Source organism: Mizuhopecten yessoensis, unplaced genomic scaffold (genome assembly GCF_002113885.1).
Source record: "Mizuhopecten yessoensis strain PY_sf001 unplaced genomic scaffold, ASM211388v2 scaffold6443, whole genome shotgun sequence".
NCBI classification, from domain to species: domain Eukaryota; kingdom Metazoa; phylum Mollusca; class Bivalvia; order Pectinida; family Pectinidae; genus Mizuhopecten; species Mizuhopecten yessoensis.
In genome coordinates, this window is record NW_018406552.1 from 710,105 (window position 1) to 728,293 (window position 18,189).

The 18,189-nt window shown below is 34.3% G+C and overlaps 1 protein-coding gene across 1 annotated transcript; it reads left to right on the plus strand.

Moving 5' to 3' along the window:
- The first annotated feature begins 209 nt into the window (after nt 1-209).
- On the plus strand, nt 210-8,990 carry LOC110452148 (cartilage intermediate layer protein 1-like). Its single transcript, XM_021500509.1, has 9 exons — nt 210-391; nt 1,805-1,852; nt 2,577-2,753; nt 3,232-3,546; nt 3,786-3,894; nt 4,602-4,753; nt 5,385-7,111; nt 7,277-7,527; nt 8,717-8,990. The coding sequence occupies exons 1-9, from the start codon at nt 214-216 to the stop codon at nt 8,943-8,945; spliced, it is 3,186 nt and encodes a 1,061-aa protein (XP_021356184.1). The 5' UTR covers nt 210-213; the 3' UTR covers nt 8,946-8,990.
- Nucleotides 8,991-18,189: the final 9,199 nt, after the last annotated feature.

The window sequence follows — 18,189 nt, forward strand, 5'->3', positions numbered from 1 at the left end:
TAAGCTTCATTATGGTATTTGGGACGGCATTTGGTTAGATAAAGCGGCCAGGTTAGTTTAAATCGACAATCAATAATGTGCGCGAGCATTCTTGGAAAAGTATATATGTAAATAATCAGTAACCAATAATCTACAATTTGCCTATGCGCATGGACACTTTTCTATATAAGTATATAAGAACATTTTAATCTTATCATATTCACCCACTCTAGAATGGAGAAATCACCGTATGCTGTAAAAGGGTTCAGCGATGAACCTAGCGTTTCCACAACAACGGTGGTAAAGGGGGGATTCAACACCAAGAAGTTGGTGCTGATCGTCGGATCAGTTATTGCCGTCGGAGTTATTGCAGCTGTCGGTGTTGGGGTAGGCGTCGCCGTCCTCAATAAAGGTTCGTGTTGATATTTATTAAGTTTGTAAATACGAATAAATAGTTGTAATAACCTTTTAAGAGATAGTTTTCTTTTTAGTTTATTAGAAATATCAGTCACTTACTCTAAATAACAACGTTAATGATCATTATCAAATACTGTTAGTTTAAGTATACTCTATTCCATTAGAATGTGTTAAATTTCAAGTAAAGATATTACAATATTTAATAACAATTAAATCAATGCTTAAACTAGAAGTATATTATTTTGTTTACAAAAACTCAATATAGTTAAATGGTATATTTGCCAAGTGCTACATGACTGTATTGGTTAATCATCTAAATATATATAATTTAAATTATTTTACAATTTTAGTGTTCTTATTTTTCACATTAATACTTTATAGTTTATTCAGCGATGAACCATACTCGTCAAATTAAAATACATACGCACAATTTTAAGCTCAATTACTGTAAAGGTGTCAATGCCTTGAATGCTTTACATTTGAAATTACTGATAAGATGTCCAGTCGAAATATTTAAAAAGATTGACTATATGTATGTTATTATTCCATTATAACAAATAATAATAATATACAACATTTTAATATTACAACATGAACACATTGTAAGAAATAAAAGGGTTCCCACGTTAGCGTTTTGTTTACTTTAAAATTATTGTTTTGTTTAATCACTTTTTCTATGAGTTCTTTACAGAAAAAAACCCATTCCCGCCTTTTTTATAATGGAATTAACCTGTAATACGTCTCCTTTAACGTCATCATGTAGTTTATTTGAATTTTGTTTGAATAGAATGCATCCCCTGTAGACTATTTATCATTTTTTCAATCTTTTTTTTTGCTTTGTACACTATGTCTCTTTAATTGGATGCAATCGGTTTGGTTCCTTTATTTGTTCAACCATTGTGTTTTATCGGTCTATCAGAAAATACTGAAGCTGAATAACTGTCATAGTGAAACGATGTGTTGTTCCAACTATTTCCCCATGATATTGATTCTAACTTAAGACTTATCATTTCAAAGTATTCGACGTTATTTATTTTCTGGTCTTGATTTGTGTAGATAGGAAAATTATTAGTGAAATCATTTAAAACATAGTTAATTTGTTTTGAAAAATTGAGGTTTATTGCCTTTGACGTTTGAAAATGTTTTATTTAAATTTATGGCAGAACAAATAACGATCACTGGAATAGATTTTTCTATAACGTTCGAGGAACAAATTTATCATAATTAGGCTTGTTCAAAAGCTGCTGTAATGTATAGTCTACATCTGCATTTGTCTCTGTTATGCAAATTTTGAAAAAAAAAGTATTTTCTCCATGGTAACACTATTCATTGTTATTGATAAAATAGTTTCTTGTAATTAAGTAAAAAGTAAAACAAAACAAAAACCCGAACCGTTTCTGTTCATTAGATGATGCATCGAACGAGGGAGGAGGTACGACGCCGTCACCAAAAAGAGGTAAGCTAGTCTTATTCATCAGAACGAAAATTGATAATGTATATTCTTACATATTTGCATCTTTTAAGAGTAGGACGAGTAGATTCCTTTGTTACTGCATACATCACACATCTTAGAATAGAAAAGCGTAAGGTAACGTCGAAGTCAATGTAACCTATAAAACACACGCAATGCCAGTGAAAGGAATGTTTTGTCTGTCTAAAACTATGCACATATAACAACACCACATATGGTGTTTATATACATATCAAAGTGTTGAATACTGATGTGACTGATCGTACACACACGTTTGAGGGTATGATTGGACGTGCATGTTTACACCATTCAAGTTAGTGTTTTACCCGTTTTGTGGGCAAAATTCTTATCCTTTAATTTTGTTCCGGGCAAAAATCAAGGCTAACCTTCAAAAGTGTTTCTTAAAATCAAATGGTCAATATTCAATGGTGGGTAAGCTAATTAAATTGAACATTAAGACTTAATGCGATCTACACACTTTGTTTGATTTTTTTACTATCTTCGATCATAATTTTTTTATGAAAACAAGTTTTGTTTTGTCTTAGCTTTTGCAATCGTCAACAAACCTTTTAAAGTGTTTGAAAGGATTTTTTTAAATACTTCATTGTTCAAGTAATCATATAATCATATTCTTCAGAACAAACTTGATACATTTAATATATATTGTAGATAGTAATGCTAATGTCAGTTTTACACATTATTACGACAGACCCTATTGACGGTGAATGGACACACTGGGACAAGTGGTCTGACTGTTCAGTAACTTGTGGAGGGGGAACACAAGTAAGGAGGCGAACATGTGGTGCCCCTCCCCCGTTCTTTGGAGGAAAGGTCTGTCCTGGGAAAGATATTCAGACTCGAGAATGCTCGAAATGGAATTGCCCAGGTATTTTTTTATTGCTCATTTAGCCACAGAAATCTGCATTGAATTAAAAAAAGGTGGGGGTTAACGTTGGGGGCGGTGTTATACTATACAAATAATATACTGAAAGTTCGAAAATTCTCAGAATGACATATCTGGATTAAGTTGATTTTGGTTTCAAGCATAAATATGTCAAAACATTGAACTAATAATTATGTACAATGCATACACCATCGTAAAGGAAATTATTTATTCTTTAAAATGAGCTAGGAACACTTGTTTCATGACTTTGAGAATAATATTGATAGTGAGATGTTGAGTATATTGGGTTATAGTATACCACCCCTCCACTTTAAGTCGAGACAGATACCTGTGATTCGACATATAGATTCTAAATTGATGTTCTTTCTCACATATAATCAAAACGTTATATATATGATTTCTGCCCAAACGATATAAACAAAAAATTAATGTACTGAAACTCATTTTACTTAAATTATAGATTGTGGTAGAGTCTGTCCCACTGGTGGAACACTTTCGAAAGACTGTGACGTGTGTCTTTGTCAACAAGAAGTTTTGTTCGGGACAGTTCGTGACACCAACAACATACCCCTTCATGGCGTGAATGTGTACTTCTCCTACAAGGAATGGGAACCTGTGGCTACAACCAATTACTGGGGAGAGTATAGGGTACAAAGTCTATGTGCCTCTGCCACTAAACTGCTGTTCAGGAAAGAAGGTTTCATGCAAAACGAAACACTTCCCGTTTCGGTGAATGTTACCTTCCATAAAGCTAACGGCGTCTTAAGGAAATATGGTAAGACAACAATATTACAATATATATGCTTATTAAAAAATGAAAAATAAAGTATTAATATACATTTAAGCGTTTAAATGGGGAAAAACCTGGATGCTACATTTTGCTGTGAAGTGGGACTAAAACTAATTAAATATTCGAAAGGATTAAATAAAAGTGAAAAAAGTCCGTTGGATTTGTAGAAACAAACTAAAATCTGTTGTTTTATATACATGCCAGTCATATTTTTTTTTCTACAGAGAAACCGCGGATCACAAAACAGCCATCGAATAAATATAGATTTGTTGGAACGAGTGCCACTTTGTGCTGCGAAGCGGAAGGGTATCCGTCGAAGATAACGTACTCGTGGTAATCATCATGTTTCATTCTTATTGAAGATGTTTCATTATTGTTTGTCTGATACGAAATACAAGCACAATTTAAACCAAAACATATATTTACTTTTGTATATTTCTTCAATAAGATTCTTCAAAATGGAAGTATGTAATATCAAAGTTTTACTTTCTCCACAATCAATGTACGTAATAGATGTGTCGCAACGTTTCAAGACCGACTGGTCCCTTTGTCAAGCTATGACAGACACACTTTTGTATGTTGTATTTTATTTAACGTATTCTATTCTCGTTGGTGTTACATTGTTTAGTTTTGTATTTTCTATCCATAATAATTGCGGTGAAGTAAAATTTGAAAATAACTTACGTTAGTATATGGTTATCGTGAAGGGAGTCCTATAAACACCTCTTTGTAATGATAAAAACCTTACAATGATTACAGAGGTCGAACAGTATATGAAGCAAATGACATCCAATTATTGTCCATTCATACCTTGTATATCTTATATATTTGCTTGTTAGAAGTTTTGAAGTTTAAACGATGGCATATTGCATGTTCTCATCAAAGTAAAACATAAAATTATGTCAACATGCCATTCACGACGCTAACGTACATTTTACAAGTGATGCAAGACTCTGCTGGAATTATGTCCCCTATTTTTGGAATTGTTGCTTTGTTTATTAATGTTGTTACATTATTGATTTCATATTTAAAATAAATAGGTTGAAGAATGGAGTTCAAGTAGCAAGTAGCTTAAGCCAAGGAACTCTTTCCTTTCCCAATTTAGCCAACTCAGACCAGGCGCAATACACATGTGTCGCAGAGTCAACTGCAGGAATCGTCAAATCGGAAACCGTTCAAATAACCGTAAAAGGTATTCCTATTCTCATAGACTCATTGTGTTTTGATTTTCTAAGATCTTCATGTCATTTTCTATTTGCACTTTTTTTTAAGTTCCATTTTATACATATCTTTCATTTCAGTTTTTCTTCCATATCTCTTAATGTTTCGTACTGAACATATGACTTTTTTCAAATTTATTTTAAGATGAAGACTGGAAATTATAATTTATACTATTTATTGTGTTTTCATTTCTTAAGAATCTTTACAATTATTTGAACTGTTATTGCTGCACTAATCGATTAACATTTATGTTTAAATTATCAAACATTAATTAAGTCTTCAAACAGATTGCATTCTTTTCCTTACAATGCATACTAGTTGATAATTTTAGTCAATATGAGAATTTAAACATAAAAAGTATCGCCAAATAACCCTCAATCAACCGAAGAAGAATAAGAACTACTGAAAAGATTAAGCAAGAACATGTGCTTCACATTGATCTCACACCTCTGTTTTTGCTCTGTATCATTTCAACATATATAAAGTATAACAAACTTCCTTGTAATTATCTATATTATACTAAATATTATACATGTTGTGATATGCATGTAACAAATGATGAAACACGATATATTGTTAATTGTTTTTATTTACTTATTCAGATATGTCAAAGGACACTTGTAATCGTTATCCAGTACCAAAAAAAGAGAGGTTACCCGCTGGATGTTATGTGTTAGTCAACGGAGCCAAGGAAAATGAAGTAGATATCGGAGAATGCGCTCAACTACCGTGCATCACATCGACAGACATTGATAACGGGACATGTGACGAATGGTGGCCGTCAAAATGCTGCAATGTCGAAACAGTTGATATAATCGAGGTTACATGCCCAGACTTTACGTATTCATTAAATAAGATTGAAGCATGTGGTTGTAGTATTGGGACAGTTGTTTCCAGGATAACGGGGATAGCCTTTGGAATCAGAAACGGAAGTCAGGTGCCTTTTGCGCGAGGAAAAGTCTACGTCGACGGTGCTGATACCACATACACTAGTTCTGGTGGAATGTTTACCTTCACAGTTCCATTTGAAAAAAAGAGAGTAACACTCTCATTTCAAGAAGATATACACAATGAATTTTTAGACGCAATAAAGCCTCTTGAAATCACACCAGGGGGCACAATGGACGTCAAAGTTGTTTTACAGCTACGCCCTATCCCTTCAACGTTCAACACCAGAATGGGAATGAGTATCCCTATTAATAACTTAGATGGAGCCGTTCCAATTTCGACTGTTTCCATTCCACAAGACGCTATGTTAGATGAAGACGGTAACAAATTTGAAGGTGAAGCGAATGTATTCGTTGGCGTTATGGACCCAAGAAAAATGGAGGACCTTCAATCCTCAGACGGCGAGTTTACCTCTTCAGACGAACAGGGGAATCCCGTGCCTCTAGAGACATTTGGAATGTTTCAATTTCATTTTGAGGACAAAACCGGAAAGGGACTTTTTCTGTCGGGACCAATAACAACGCAAATGGATGCAAGCTTGTTTAATATCTCAAACGACAAGAATGGGAACCCGGATTTGTCGATGTGGCACCTAGACCCAAATACAGGAAGTTGGGTTGAAGAAGGGAAATTTAAATATGTTCAAAGTCAAGGCAGGCGTAAGTTGTTGGCTACTACTATTGAGGGAATTATTGACCCAAATAATATACCTGACCTAATATTAACCTATACTAAAGTCACCTCAAGAAAGGTTAGACGCAGTTACCAAATAAATGCTGATAAACCAGTTCAGTACCGATATGAAACTATCATCAGTAGAGACCCAAATGCAATAAAAGACGGCGCATGTTTCGTGAGGGTTCGTGTATACAATGGCTTCAAACTTTTAAATCCCTTGAGAGGTGTTACCGTGAGGGCAGTTACTCAAGAATTATCGGGACCTCGTTTCAAAGTCAAAAGTGATGCAACTACAAATGACCATGGCATTGCTTGTGTCGGAATATTCTGCAATTCAAAAGTGTTTCTTTACATACCAGATCAACCGCAAATGTACGCTACGGACAAACACGGTCTACCGAATACCTACATGTTCAAGAACATACACAACCTAACACAGGTAGAGTTCATATCGGTCGATCCTTACGTAGGTGAACAGCGAAGCAGTGACAAAACGTACAGTCCTGTGTATGATTATAAACAGCTTCAAGTCTGCATATCTTCCGCCTCAGGAGGATATTTCCAATTCGCACCAATCAAAAAAGAAAACAGACTTGAACCAGCACTAGGATCATTGAATATACATAACAAGAGGCAGGCCTGGTACCCACGACCAGTCAGCGATCCCCTTCACAAATCGTGTTTCATAAAAATCAACATTAAAGTAAGATATCATTAAAAAAAAAAATCGTCAATTGATGTTTAAGCTATATTAAAGTGTTTCATTGAGTCATTCTTTTAAATTGGAGCATATTCTGCTGTAAATAACACTTTCAAAATGTGCCAATATGATTGCTTGACTTAATTTGAGTTTGATTTTTTCCCTCAGTCGAACATTCACAGTTTTGATATAATCACCAAGAGCTTCATTCAGGATGACCCCTCGCAACGTGATGAGTATGGAACTTACTTTACATCTCCCTACTGGGACGAGTCCACAGATCGCCGGTACTCAAAAGCGGCCTGTATTGAGTTCCGATGTGCCGGGCTAGTTGTGGACGGGGCAACGAAAACACAGAATGTACCGACATTGGTGTACATCTACGTGGCGAGCGACGAAGGAGCGAGGTGCACAGTTGAGTAAGTACTGCATCGATGTAGGCATATTTGTAAAAACCTGTCTATTGTGATGTTTTACACAGTGTCTGTATACATAATAATTCTTTTTCTGTCATATGTACGATGAACTATATCAGCCATGTCAAAATACACTTAAGCAATTTAATTTTGTTAGAGGTTTGTTGACAATATGTTGTCAGCAACTACAAAAGCTGTTGGGTTTTGCCAAGTATGTGACAATTGTTTTGTCAAATTCTGCTTTGTTTCTGGGGGTTTTAGCAACACTGTCTTGCGCGTATAAGCCTTGACACTTTTCATGCTTTGCACACGTAATTAACATTCATCTTGTTAACACTAGGCTTCTATTAGAATTCAAAGATTGACTACAACCAAATGGGACACGAACCACAGCTAGAATATATATCATATATATTTTGAAAAGGTGACATTATGGAAGGTCAAAGGGAAGGCGGGAGGGGACCATCATACAGACTAACATTACCAAGAGGAATGATTATGTTTATTACTTGTGCAAAGCTCGAAAAGTGTCAAGGCTTATACGCAGCAATACTGCGTTGTCAAAAATAACAGAAAGCAAACAAGAACTAAACAGAAAAATCACACATACTTCACAAAATCCATCTTTTGTAGTTGTTGTCAATATATTGTCAAGAAACATCTGACAAAATTGAATTGTTTAAATGTATTTTTATATGGCTGATATCGGCCATCGTACATATGAGGTATATAATAAACCTTTTTCTTAGATGCAAAATCATGTCACATATTTGCAACGTCATGTTTGAAATACAGTGGCATTATGACGTCATGCTTTCTCTCATGCGTAATAAATGGCTTTCGTGATATACCAGGCAATATCCTGGTTGAGATAGATGGACTGTTTCTTAATGGATTTGTAAACAATTTGAAAATTATCCAAATTAGATAAACGTTTTATACCAACTTCAACTCTATAAAAATTGCAAATTACTGCTGTACCTTATCACGCAAATATGAATTTTCGGGAATTTAGTTCAAGCAACCTATTATCGTGAGCTTGAAGTTTCGAAAGGAATGCTCACAGCTATTCATATATGCGGCGATAATTTTTCTTTGAAACATTGATTATCTCACCAAATATAGGTGATATGTTGTATTGCTGTTGATAGCATATATGGGTCTTTTATTTGAGCCAAAAACATTCATTTAGTTCCAGAGCCGTTCAAGTAAACCAAACCGGTCTCGGAAACAGTTTTCTGTTTATGGCTGACCCAAGCGATATGTATGGAGAGAGATTTGGTGTCTTCGTCAGGAGTCAACCAGCTGACGAAGTTAGGCGAATGTGTGAAAGTGGAACAACATCTGGTGCTGTGTCTACCACGATGAAACCAAACAAGAATCCTGCTCTACAGCTGACGTGTAAAGAAGTACCAAGTTGAAGTGAATCTGTCTAATTATACATAGATTGTATACCAATGATTGACAGCAAAGCAGCATATTTGTTTAATTTACGATGAAGTGTTGCATATTAAAAACAAAATTTTGATTATGAATTTGGTAGAGTTTTGTTTTATCATTTGTTTGTGGGAAGGAAAATAGGACAATCCACAGTTGATGCGTATAATATACAAGTCGGACAAGTAGTCAAGACTCTGTGTCCAACCTCAATTTTGAAATAGCCTGTGGGAGCGTGCTTACCATCACAATATAATGGTTGGGTACTTGTGACACAGCAGTCGTAAACGCTCGTAATAGTTTGTAATAACCATTCTTTATTCATATATTTAAATAAACAGTCTCATTACAAGTACATGAGCAGGTGTAACAACATCTCATGTACGTACAGTAATATAACAACGTAACCTCTGAGTAATATAACCTCGTAACTTCTCAAAGCCGACATAATTGCACCAACCAAGCACATGGGTTAAAAATCAATCAACTTATTTAAGAGACAACTATAATACAGAAATATAGGTACAAATATGGCCCTTTATTAAATAGACAAATAAAATAAATGAAGTCCACTGCCTAACTATCTCGGGAATCTATAAATCATACCACTGCGGATATATCCTATAAGGATCACTCACATTTAATAATTGTGCGAGAATATCAAACTCACATCTAAAACTTATGATACTCAAACTCACATCTCTTAAAATCTCCAACGTCTAGAAATCTGAGTCAACTATAAATAATAAACAACTTGCTGAACACTACACGATTAAAACCTACAAATTACACAAATATATCTGATTTCTCTCCCAAATATTCACATCAATATTCATATGTGGAGTATAAATAGCAGAGAAACTCTTAACTTCCGAATGCAGAACAGGTACATGAAAACTAAAATCTCCGCACATATGATCACTGATACGTTCTACATAACACCTAACCCTTTCATAAACATGTGCAATAATGTTTCTAGCATCCCTTAAATTCCAGCAAAGATAGAATGTAAAAGTAGAAAGGTATTCGTTATCCAAAATATAAACAGGGCAATAAACCACAGAGATCATTTACATCGAATTTATTCAGAATGAACTAGGCATTCACCCTGAACCAGGTTCATGAACATAAAATCTAATTTTTGACAAATATCGAATATAGAGCTCCCTGGGATCTAGAACCCCTGAAAGGTTCTACATACGGGAAGGGCTACAGAGATCATTAACGCCGTATTTAATTAAGATTGATATAGGCATTCACCTTCAGGCAGGTTCATAAATACAGGATCTTACATGAGTCTCCATTTCATATGCGATTTATGAAACGAGTCTAAGAATTTTTCAATTATGAGAGCCTCTGATGTAGTATGTTAACGGTAAACGTTACAGAAAAATCAAGTTCATCGGGATGGTATTCCCCATCGACTGTTCAATCCTGACCTATAATTTATATGAAATACTTTAAACATAACTGCTACAAATCAAAAGATTAGGACATAAAACATCTTGGCAGAAGAAGAAGAAGAACTAGAAGAAGAAGAAGAAGAAGAAGAAGAAGAAGAAGAAGAAGAAGAGACATTTGCTCATTGGTGTCTTCCAAGTCATATCTGAACTCAAAATGAATATATAGAACAATTTTCCAAATTTTGTGGATTGAAGAAAGGTAGGGTAAACGCCTATGGCGATTTAACATTAGCGTCGGCCTCCATTTGGAATTTCAAAACAAGATTAATACAAAAAGGTTTAGTTAGCTCAAATCAGGAACTGTTAGTTTCAGATTTCATTTCATTACTTTAACTTGTGTTTCTTCATAACCAAAGGGTCTTGGGTCTTGATATGTTCATGTGAATATATATAATTTTTGTTAACGTTGGTGACCGTGACCTTCGTTCAAGGTCACAAAATCAAATGTGCTAAAATAACATTTTTGTATGGGGAGTCTGACAAAGATATCTTTTCTTGCTTAATTTGTTTAGAGTTAAAGACATAAAATAATGTATATATTCGTTCGTATTTGTTTAATGAATGGGTAAAAGACAAAATAAAATAATAATCAAGTGTAAATTACTTTTACTATTAAGATTATTTTAATTGTTTTTTTTTATATATCTGTATATCTTTGTCAATATCATAATCTTAAGCTTAAGTAGTTCTTCAGAGGATAGATTACTTTTGAAGAATACATATTATTTATTAGTTATGAGTGTTTATTTAGTTATTACTGCTACGCATAATTTAAAACATGCGTAATATAATCAAGTATTTTGTAATGATACAAACGTAGAAAATGTATCGGTATTTCCCATAATAAACATTGATAATCAAATCTATTAAGAATGATTCTGTAGACAGAATATATATATGGAATGCTTTAAAAGAAGCATAAAATATAGACTACCATCGTAACTATATTTAGGCAAGTTGACAATTTTCAATATATTTTAAATGCTGTAAAAAAATTCGCTGCCTTTTTAATTAAAAGTATCACTACGATTACTTCATGCATATCAATATGACATATTTATATTGTGTATTGTGATTAAAATTATTGTTCACAATCATAATTCATATTTACAATTATATCATTTAATCATTTGATCTTCGTGTCCTTGATCGTTGATCAAGGTCAACAATTTTTTCAAACTTGATAGTCAAGCACCTAAGCAGTTTACATATCAAATATCAAATATCAAGACTCTAGACCTCGTAGAATTTTTGAACTCATCCTCTACCGAAAACCGGAAGTTGAACTTTGACACACACAAAAAAATCCTGAGATATTTCTTAAGCCATTAATGAGTTATTGCAATTAAGATTAAAGCGGATATGACGACATGGCGGCCATTTTGGAATTTAATGAAGTCAAAAATCTTAAAACATAATGACAGAATATCTGGGGAAAACTTCATTCCATTGTGAAACTGAAATAAGCATAATAGAAATTGGAGAAAAATCGGTTTTAATATATTTTTGGAAGTATAAAAAGACCAAAATGAAAATGAAAATGGTGTATGATGTTAATGGAAAATGTGACAGAAAAACTTAAGACATCAATTCATCGGGAGATCATTCTCCATATACTACAAATAGAACTTGAAAATGATAAATTTGAACATTTGAAATTGTTGCAATGACACCTTTACGCTATGTCATATAACATGTCAAAAGATTATTAATAAATCTTTTTCAATTCAGAAGAAATTGTTGGGATAAAATTGTGTGTAGAATAGGAAGAAAATTAAAAAAACATTACAAATATGATTGGTCTTTTCTCCTGATGGTGAACAGCCCTAATTGTGATTATTGAAACTATCTTGCAATTCCATTGGCCGGATCCTAGATATGGGACCAGGTGTAAATAAAATGTTACTCATTAAGACCAGTTTTCTGGTGAATTTGATTTCCAAATGTAGGTTTCACTAAGTTGTTTTATGCATGTATAAACACTTACGAATGATTGTTTTGTTAGCATATATAACACATCAAGTATTAACGCTGTAAAATAGGGTAAGCTGGATTTGTGTATTGTGTACATGGAAGTTACAATAGTGAAATTTAAGTCGTGGCATTTGTCATTGAGGTTGGAAGCGAGATGCCCTTTGAAATAGCGAAGAACAATGATAAGATATGAAACCACATTTGTTATCCATCGTGATGTTTGCCAGAATTGTGTTGTCGTTCCACATAACTTTCTTGTCTTGGAAATTTAATTGCTAGGGTTGATTTGCTACTCATGAGCCAGCTTGAAGTGTCCGAAGTTAAATTCAATTAATTAGCCAGCATTTTTACTGGAAAGTATAATATTTTTCTACTCAGGTATGAACCAATAAAACTATTCCATTTTCCTTTTTCATTTGCCAATGAAATTGATAAGGATAAAATCATCAGTGTGTATGAATTTGTGTTAAACTTAAACTTTACACCTTTGACCTTTGTATGGTCAATTGCAATAGATATTCAGTGACAAACTATATTTTGAAATAACTTTCCCACAGTGTTATATATTTCCTATCTATAATTCCGGAATCGCTATTCGGTTCCTTTCAAGTTATTAGTAACGCCCTGCGTATGCATACTTGGAAATAAAAGTAGTTCGAGTTTGACGCCATGTTGGAACACACATGTTAGTTGTGAGTCTACATTATATAAACACAAATACACAACACATAGTTAGTATCTAATTGTTGCTTAGAACAGGTTAGCATGAAACAGAAAGATTGAAGATTAATTGAACTTACCTGTATTCTGCACATGTTTTTCTCGTGTTGTCTTTTATGTTGGTACCTACTTTTCGTTCTTGAAATATCCCAAACTTTCTTTTGTTATTTTGTTCTTGAATTATGTGTGGATATTGTGCATTTACTGCTAATAAACTATTGATATGAGAAACCCCCAAAATATCAGTATTTTATATATCTTTTTTTCTTAGGGAAATAACAACAACAAAAATGAAGAATCCATAACTAAAACTGAAGTTGATTTGATTGTACAAATACTATTGCCTAACATGGATGGAAAGCTTTTGAGAAAGAAATATATCCAGGTTTTAACAAGTTGGTTTAAATAAATCCAAATGTAAATAATTGGTCCAAATAAGATGCATATTAAACATTCTTTTTATTCCATGACACACTATAAGGCCCGCAATCACAATGCTTCTCAAATTTCTTCGATAGTTGAGCAATTATCACTCACCCAAATATGCACACACGCTCGTAAAGAACTGAGTATCTCCAGCACAAGCACACACTCACTCACGTACTCACGTACACGAAACGCAAACACACCTACACCTACACACAAACGTATTAAATTTATGATGTCAAGATTTATTGAAACATCATATGCATAGGATGCCCTTGAACCCATTTGATTAAATTGTACGTATTTGATTTAAAGTGTCAATATTTAACAGTATGATATACTGTAGATGTTACATGCTCAATACATACCAACGAAGGCTTATCTTGAAAACCTTGCATAAATTTTGCATGGACACTTTATTTAAGTGAACTTATGAGGAGACAGCTGAAGTTTAAACAAAGACGTTTAAATCAAAGTAACCATAAATCTTAACACACGAAAGATCAAAACTAAGTTTAAACGCTAATAGTTGATGAAGGTCAAACATGAATAATCAATTCCAATATGATTAGAGAAGGGGTGCATATTGACCCATAAACAATCATGTTTATATTGACCGTACGGAACCAAAAACACTTTTAGTAGCGGGTTAGTGAATGCCTTAAAGCTGACCATGCATGTCTAAAACGCCGTGCAGTGGAATCAATGAAATAGCGATTAAAAATGAAAATATGATTCTGAACCACACTTGTTATCCATCATGAATTTCCTTTTCTTTCCACAGCACTCTCATGTCTTGGAAATTTAAATGTGACAGATGTTTCGCAAACACGAGCCTACTTAAAGGATCCAAAGTTAAAGCCAAACGTTACATTTGTGTTGTAGTTCTTCTTAAAATGTTGAATGATTCAATAAAAGCAAATGTGTAGTAATATTAAAAGGTTTGATTTGGTTTGGTTTAGTATTGTTTAACGTCCTATCAACAGCTATAGTAATGTAAGGACGGTCTCCCATGTGTGCAAGATGAATACGTGTAGTGTAATACTATAGTAAAGAGGAAATTATTGTTATTCGAGGATAAATTTACATTAAAATATCTAAATACGAAACTAAAGCTCTTTTTTAAAAACATCGAATGTTAAAAAAGGACATTTTATATGAAGTTTAAGTAGTGTTTATGGTCAAAGGTCTAAGGTTTTACACATACATATCGGTAAAATATGTTACGCGGACGTTTTACTATGATTTTTATACTTTTCCATAGTAACAGTCATCTTCTTGTGAGGCCGGTATACCTCTCCACACATAGTTAAAGAGAAATAAAGCCCCGCATGACCTAGGTATATAAATGATCTTCAAATAATATGTCATTTCGTAACATTCAGTTTGGTCGCTTAAGAGATTGACATGTTATAAATCTTATGAGCAACTGTTATCATCCCAACAGCCTCATTGCCTTTTGATAAGGGTATTTGAATATGACTTGCCAGGGGGTTGAAATTAAGGGGGACTATTACATCTTTTATGGGGCTTGTTGAACCGTAACGGAAAGTTAAGAAGTCACTGATCGACTTAAAAGAGTGGTGAAAAACTCCAATATATTTAAGTTAATTCCTTTGAATCAATAATTTGTTTGTGATACCGGGGACAGGTACATTTTTTGAGAGCCCTGTCCTTGTTTCACTTTATTTCATCTCACGCAAACGTGCATGCACGCACGTAAAAAAACCCACCCACCTCCCTATAACATACACACACCCTCTCACACACATTCTCACACGCACACACACACACACACTCTCTCTCTCTCAGACACACACACACACACACTCACCCCCTCTCACACCCACCCACACACCCTCACACACTCACCCTCACACCCTCCTACACAAACCCTTACACACACATTATTTTCATGACGCCACGTTTTATTCAAACAGCATATGCATCAGTTTCCTTTGAACCCGTTTGATGGGGGGGGGGGGGGGGGGGGCGCGGTGGTTAAGTGGTAAAGGCGTCTGGCAACCTGCTACCACTAGCCCTCCAACACTGGGTCGCGGATTCGAGACCTACGTGCGGCAGTCGCCAGATACTGGTCGTAGGTCGGTGGTTTTTCAGCGGGAACTCATGCTTTCACCCACCATCAAAACCTGGCCGTAAAAACACAAACAAACCAAAAAACGGACCCGTTTAATTAAATTGTACGGATATGATTTAAAGTGTCAATATTTAACAGTATGATATACTGTAGATGTTATATGCTCAATACATACCAACGGCAACGAAGGCTTATCTTGAAAACCTTGCATAAATCTCGCATGGGCACTTCATTTAAGTGAAATTTATTAGGAGACAGCTGAAGTTTGAACAAAGACGTTTAAATCAAAGTTACCGTAAATATTAACACACGAAATATCAAGACTAAGTTTAAAAGCTAATAGTTGATGTAGATCAAACATGAATAATCAATTCCAATATGATTAGAGAAGGGGTGCATATCGACCCATAAACAATCATGTTTATATTGACCGTACGGAACCAAAAACACTTTTAGTAGCGGGTTAGTGAATGCCTTAAAGCTGACCATGCATGTCTAACACGCCGTGCAGTGGAATCAATGTAATAGCGATTTAAAATGAAAATATGATTCTGAACCACACTTGTTATCCATCATGAATTTCCTTTTCTTTCCACAGCACTCTCATGTCTTGGAAATTTAAATGTGACAGATGTTTCGCAAACACGAGCCTACTTAAAGGATCCAAAGTTAAAGCCAAACGTTACATTTGTGTTGTAGTTCTTCTTAAAATATTGAATGATTCAATAAAAGCAAATGTGTAGTAATATTAAAAGGTTTGATTTGGTTTGGTTTGGTTGTAATACTATAGTAAATAGGATATTATTGTTATTCGAGGATAAATTTACATTAAAATATTAAATACGAAACTAAAACACCAGGCCCGCAATCAAACTACGTCTCAAATTGAAAGTTACAGTGTCGCAATCTGTGAAAAATGTTCCATTATACTGATATGAGTAACATTAATATCAAGAAGAAGCGCACGAAGCCAATTTGACTACTTCTTACCTCAACCGGCGCAGGGATTAAAGCGATGCTTACGTTTTCATTGTAACAAAGGCAGTTTTTATAAAATTTCACGAGAGCAGAATCCAACGAATCTCGTCCATGTGTTCGACGGTGGCAGAGGTACTTTTGACATAATAAAGATGGTTTCTTCTTAATTAATATAGCTCGTTTTTGGCACTTGGTATGTTAAACGACCTCAGGATTCCCTTATGAAAAAATACAAAACGTATATTTACGGCACACAAGAAAAAAAACATGATTTTAATTCCTTTCCATTTTATGTCTTTGATATATTTCAAGCACTTAGTGTGGTAAAGTTAATAACTTTTTCTTTGGAAGAACAACAAAAATTACATATATTTAATTTGATTCCTTCCAATTAATAAGTTTTGTGATACCGGGGCAAAGTACATTCTCTGATAGCCCTGTCCTTGTTTCACTTTAATTTTATCCCTCGCAAACATGCACGCACGCACTCACGTAAAGAGCTCACCTACCTTCCTATCACATACACATACACCCTCACATACGTTATATTTCACGTTTTGTTCAACACCATCCCCACCCCTAGCCCCAACCGTATACATAATATTCACGATGTCATGTTTTGTTCAACACCACCCCCGTCCCCAACCCCATACCCCCAACCCTACCTCCTTCTCCACCCCAAACCTGATACATTATATTCACCATATGCATCAGCTTCCTTTTGACCCGTTTGATTACATTGTAAGTATTTGATTCAAAGAGAAAATATTTAACAGCATGATATACTGTAGATGATGTTTATCTTCAAAACCTTGCATTGGTCTTGCATGGGCACTTCATTTAAGTACAATTTATGAGAAGACAACCAAATGCATTGACACTTCCTTAAAGTAAAAGTTATGAGAAGACAACTGTAGTTCGAACAAATAGGATTTACTTCGTAATCGTAAATCACAACACTCGAAATATCAAAACTTAGTTCGAAAGCCCATGGTTTATATATGTTAAACATGATTAATCAATTTCAATATGTCTAAAGAAGGGGTGCATATCGACTCATATCTATATTGACCGTACAGAAAAAAAAGTTTAGAAGCTAGCTAGGTAACACCGTAAAGCTGGTCATGCATGCCTTGTAGGCCATGCATTTAGTTTCATTTAAATATATTTACTCGAAAAAATTGTTGAAACAAAGAAAGACAGGGTGCAAATTCACATTCCATATATTGGATCTTTAAATGAAACAACAGAGTAACAGAAAATTGCTAACCAACTTTCTTTTTTTAATTTTGCAACGGCCGTCCTCAGATCGGGTTTCTAGCTACTCTCACCGACGTTGAATTCGGACCTTCTCATTGGGTATTGACGTCAGGTCCATTTGAATTGTGTTTTTGAAAAAGTTGAAAATAATTATTATTGTATGTTGTGGCTACTGTGGCAAATAGTTTCAAGGGTCGCAAAGTGTTCAAATCTTTTGATTGTGCCCTATGGCTTGGTATTTGGCAGCTATTAAACAATTATTTAACAAACTATGTAAAAAAAAAAAAAAAAAAAAAAAAAAAATAAAAA

Coding starts and splice junctions, on each gene's coding strand:
- LOC110452148 (XM_021500509.1), top strand. CDS start 214: ATGGAGAAATCACCGTATGCTGTAAAAGGGTTCAGCGATGAACCTAGC. Junction 1,853..2,576: donor GACGCCGTCACCAAAAAGAG/GTAAGCTAGTCT, acceptor TTATTACGACAG/ACCCTATTGACGGTGAATGG. Junction 7,112..7,276: donor TCATAAAAATCAACATTAAA/GTAAGATATCAT, acceptor TTTTTCCCTCAG/TCGAACATTCACAGTTTTGA.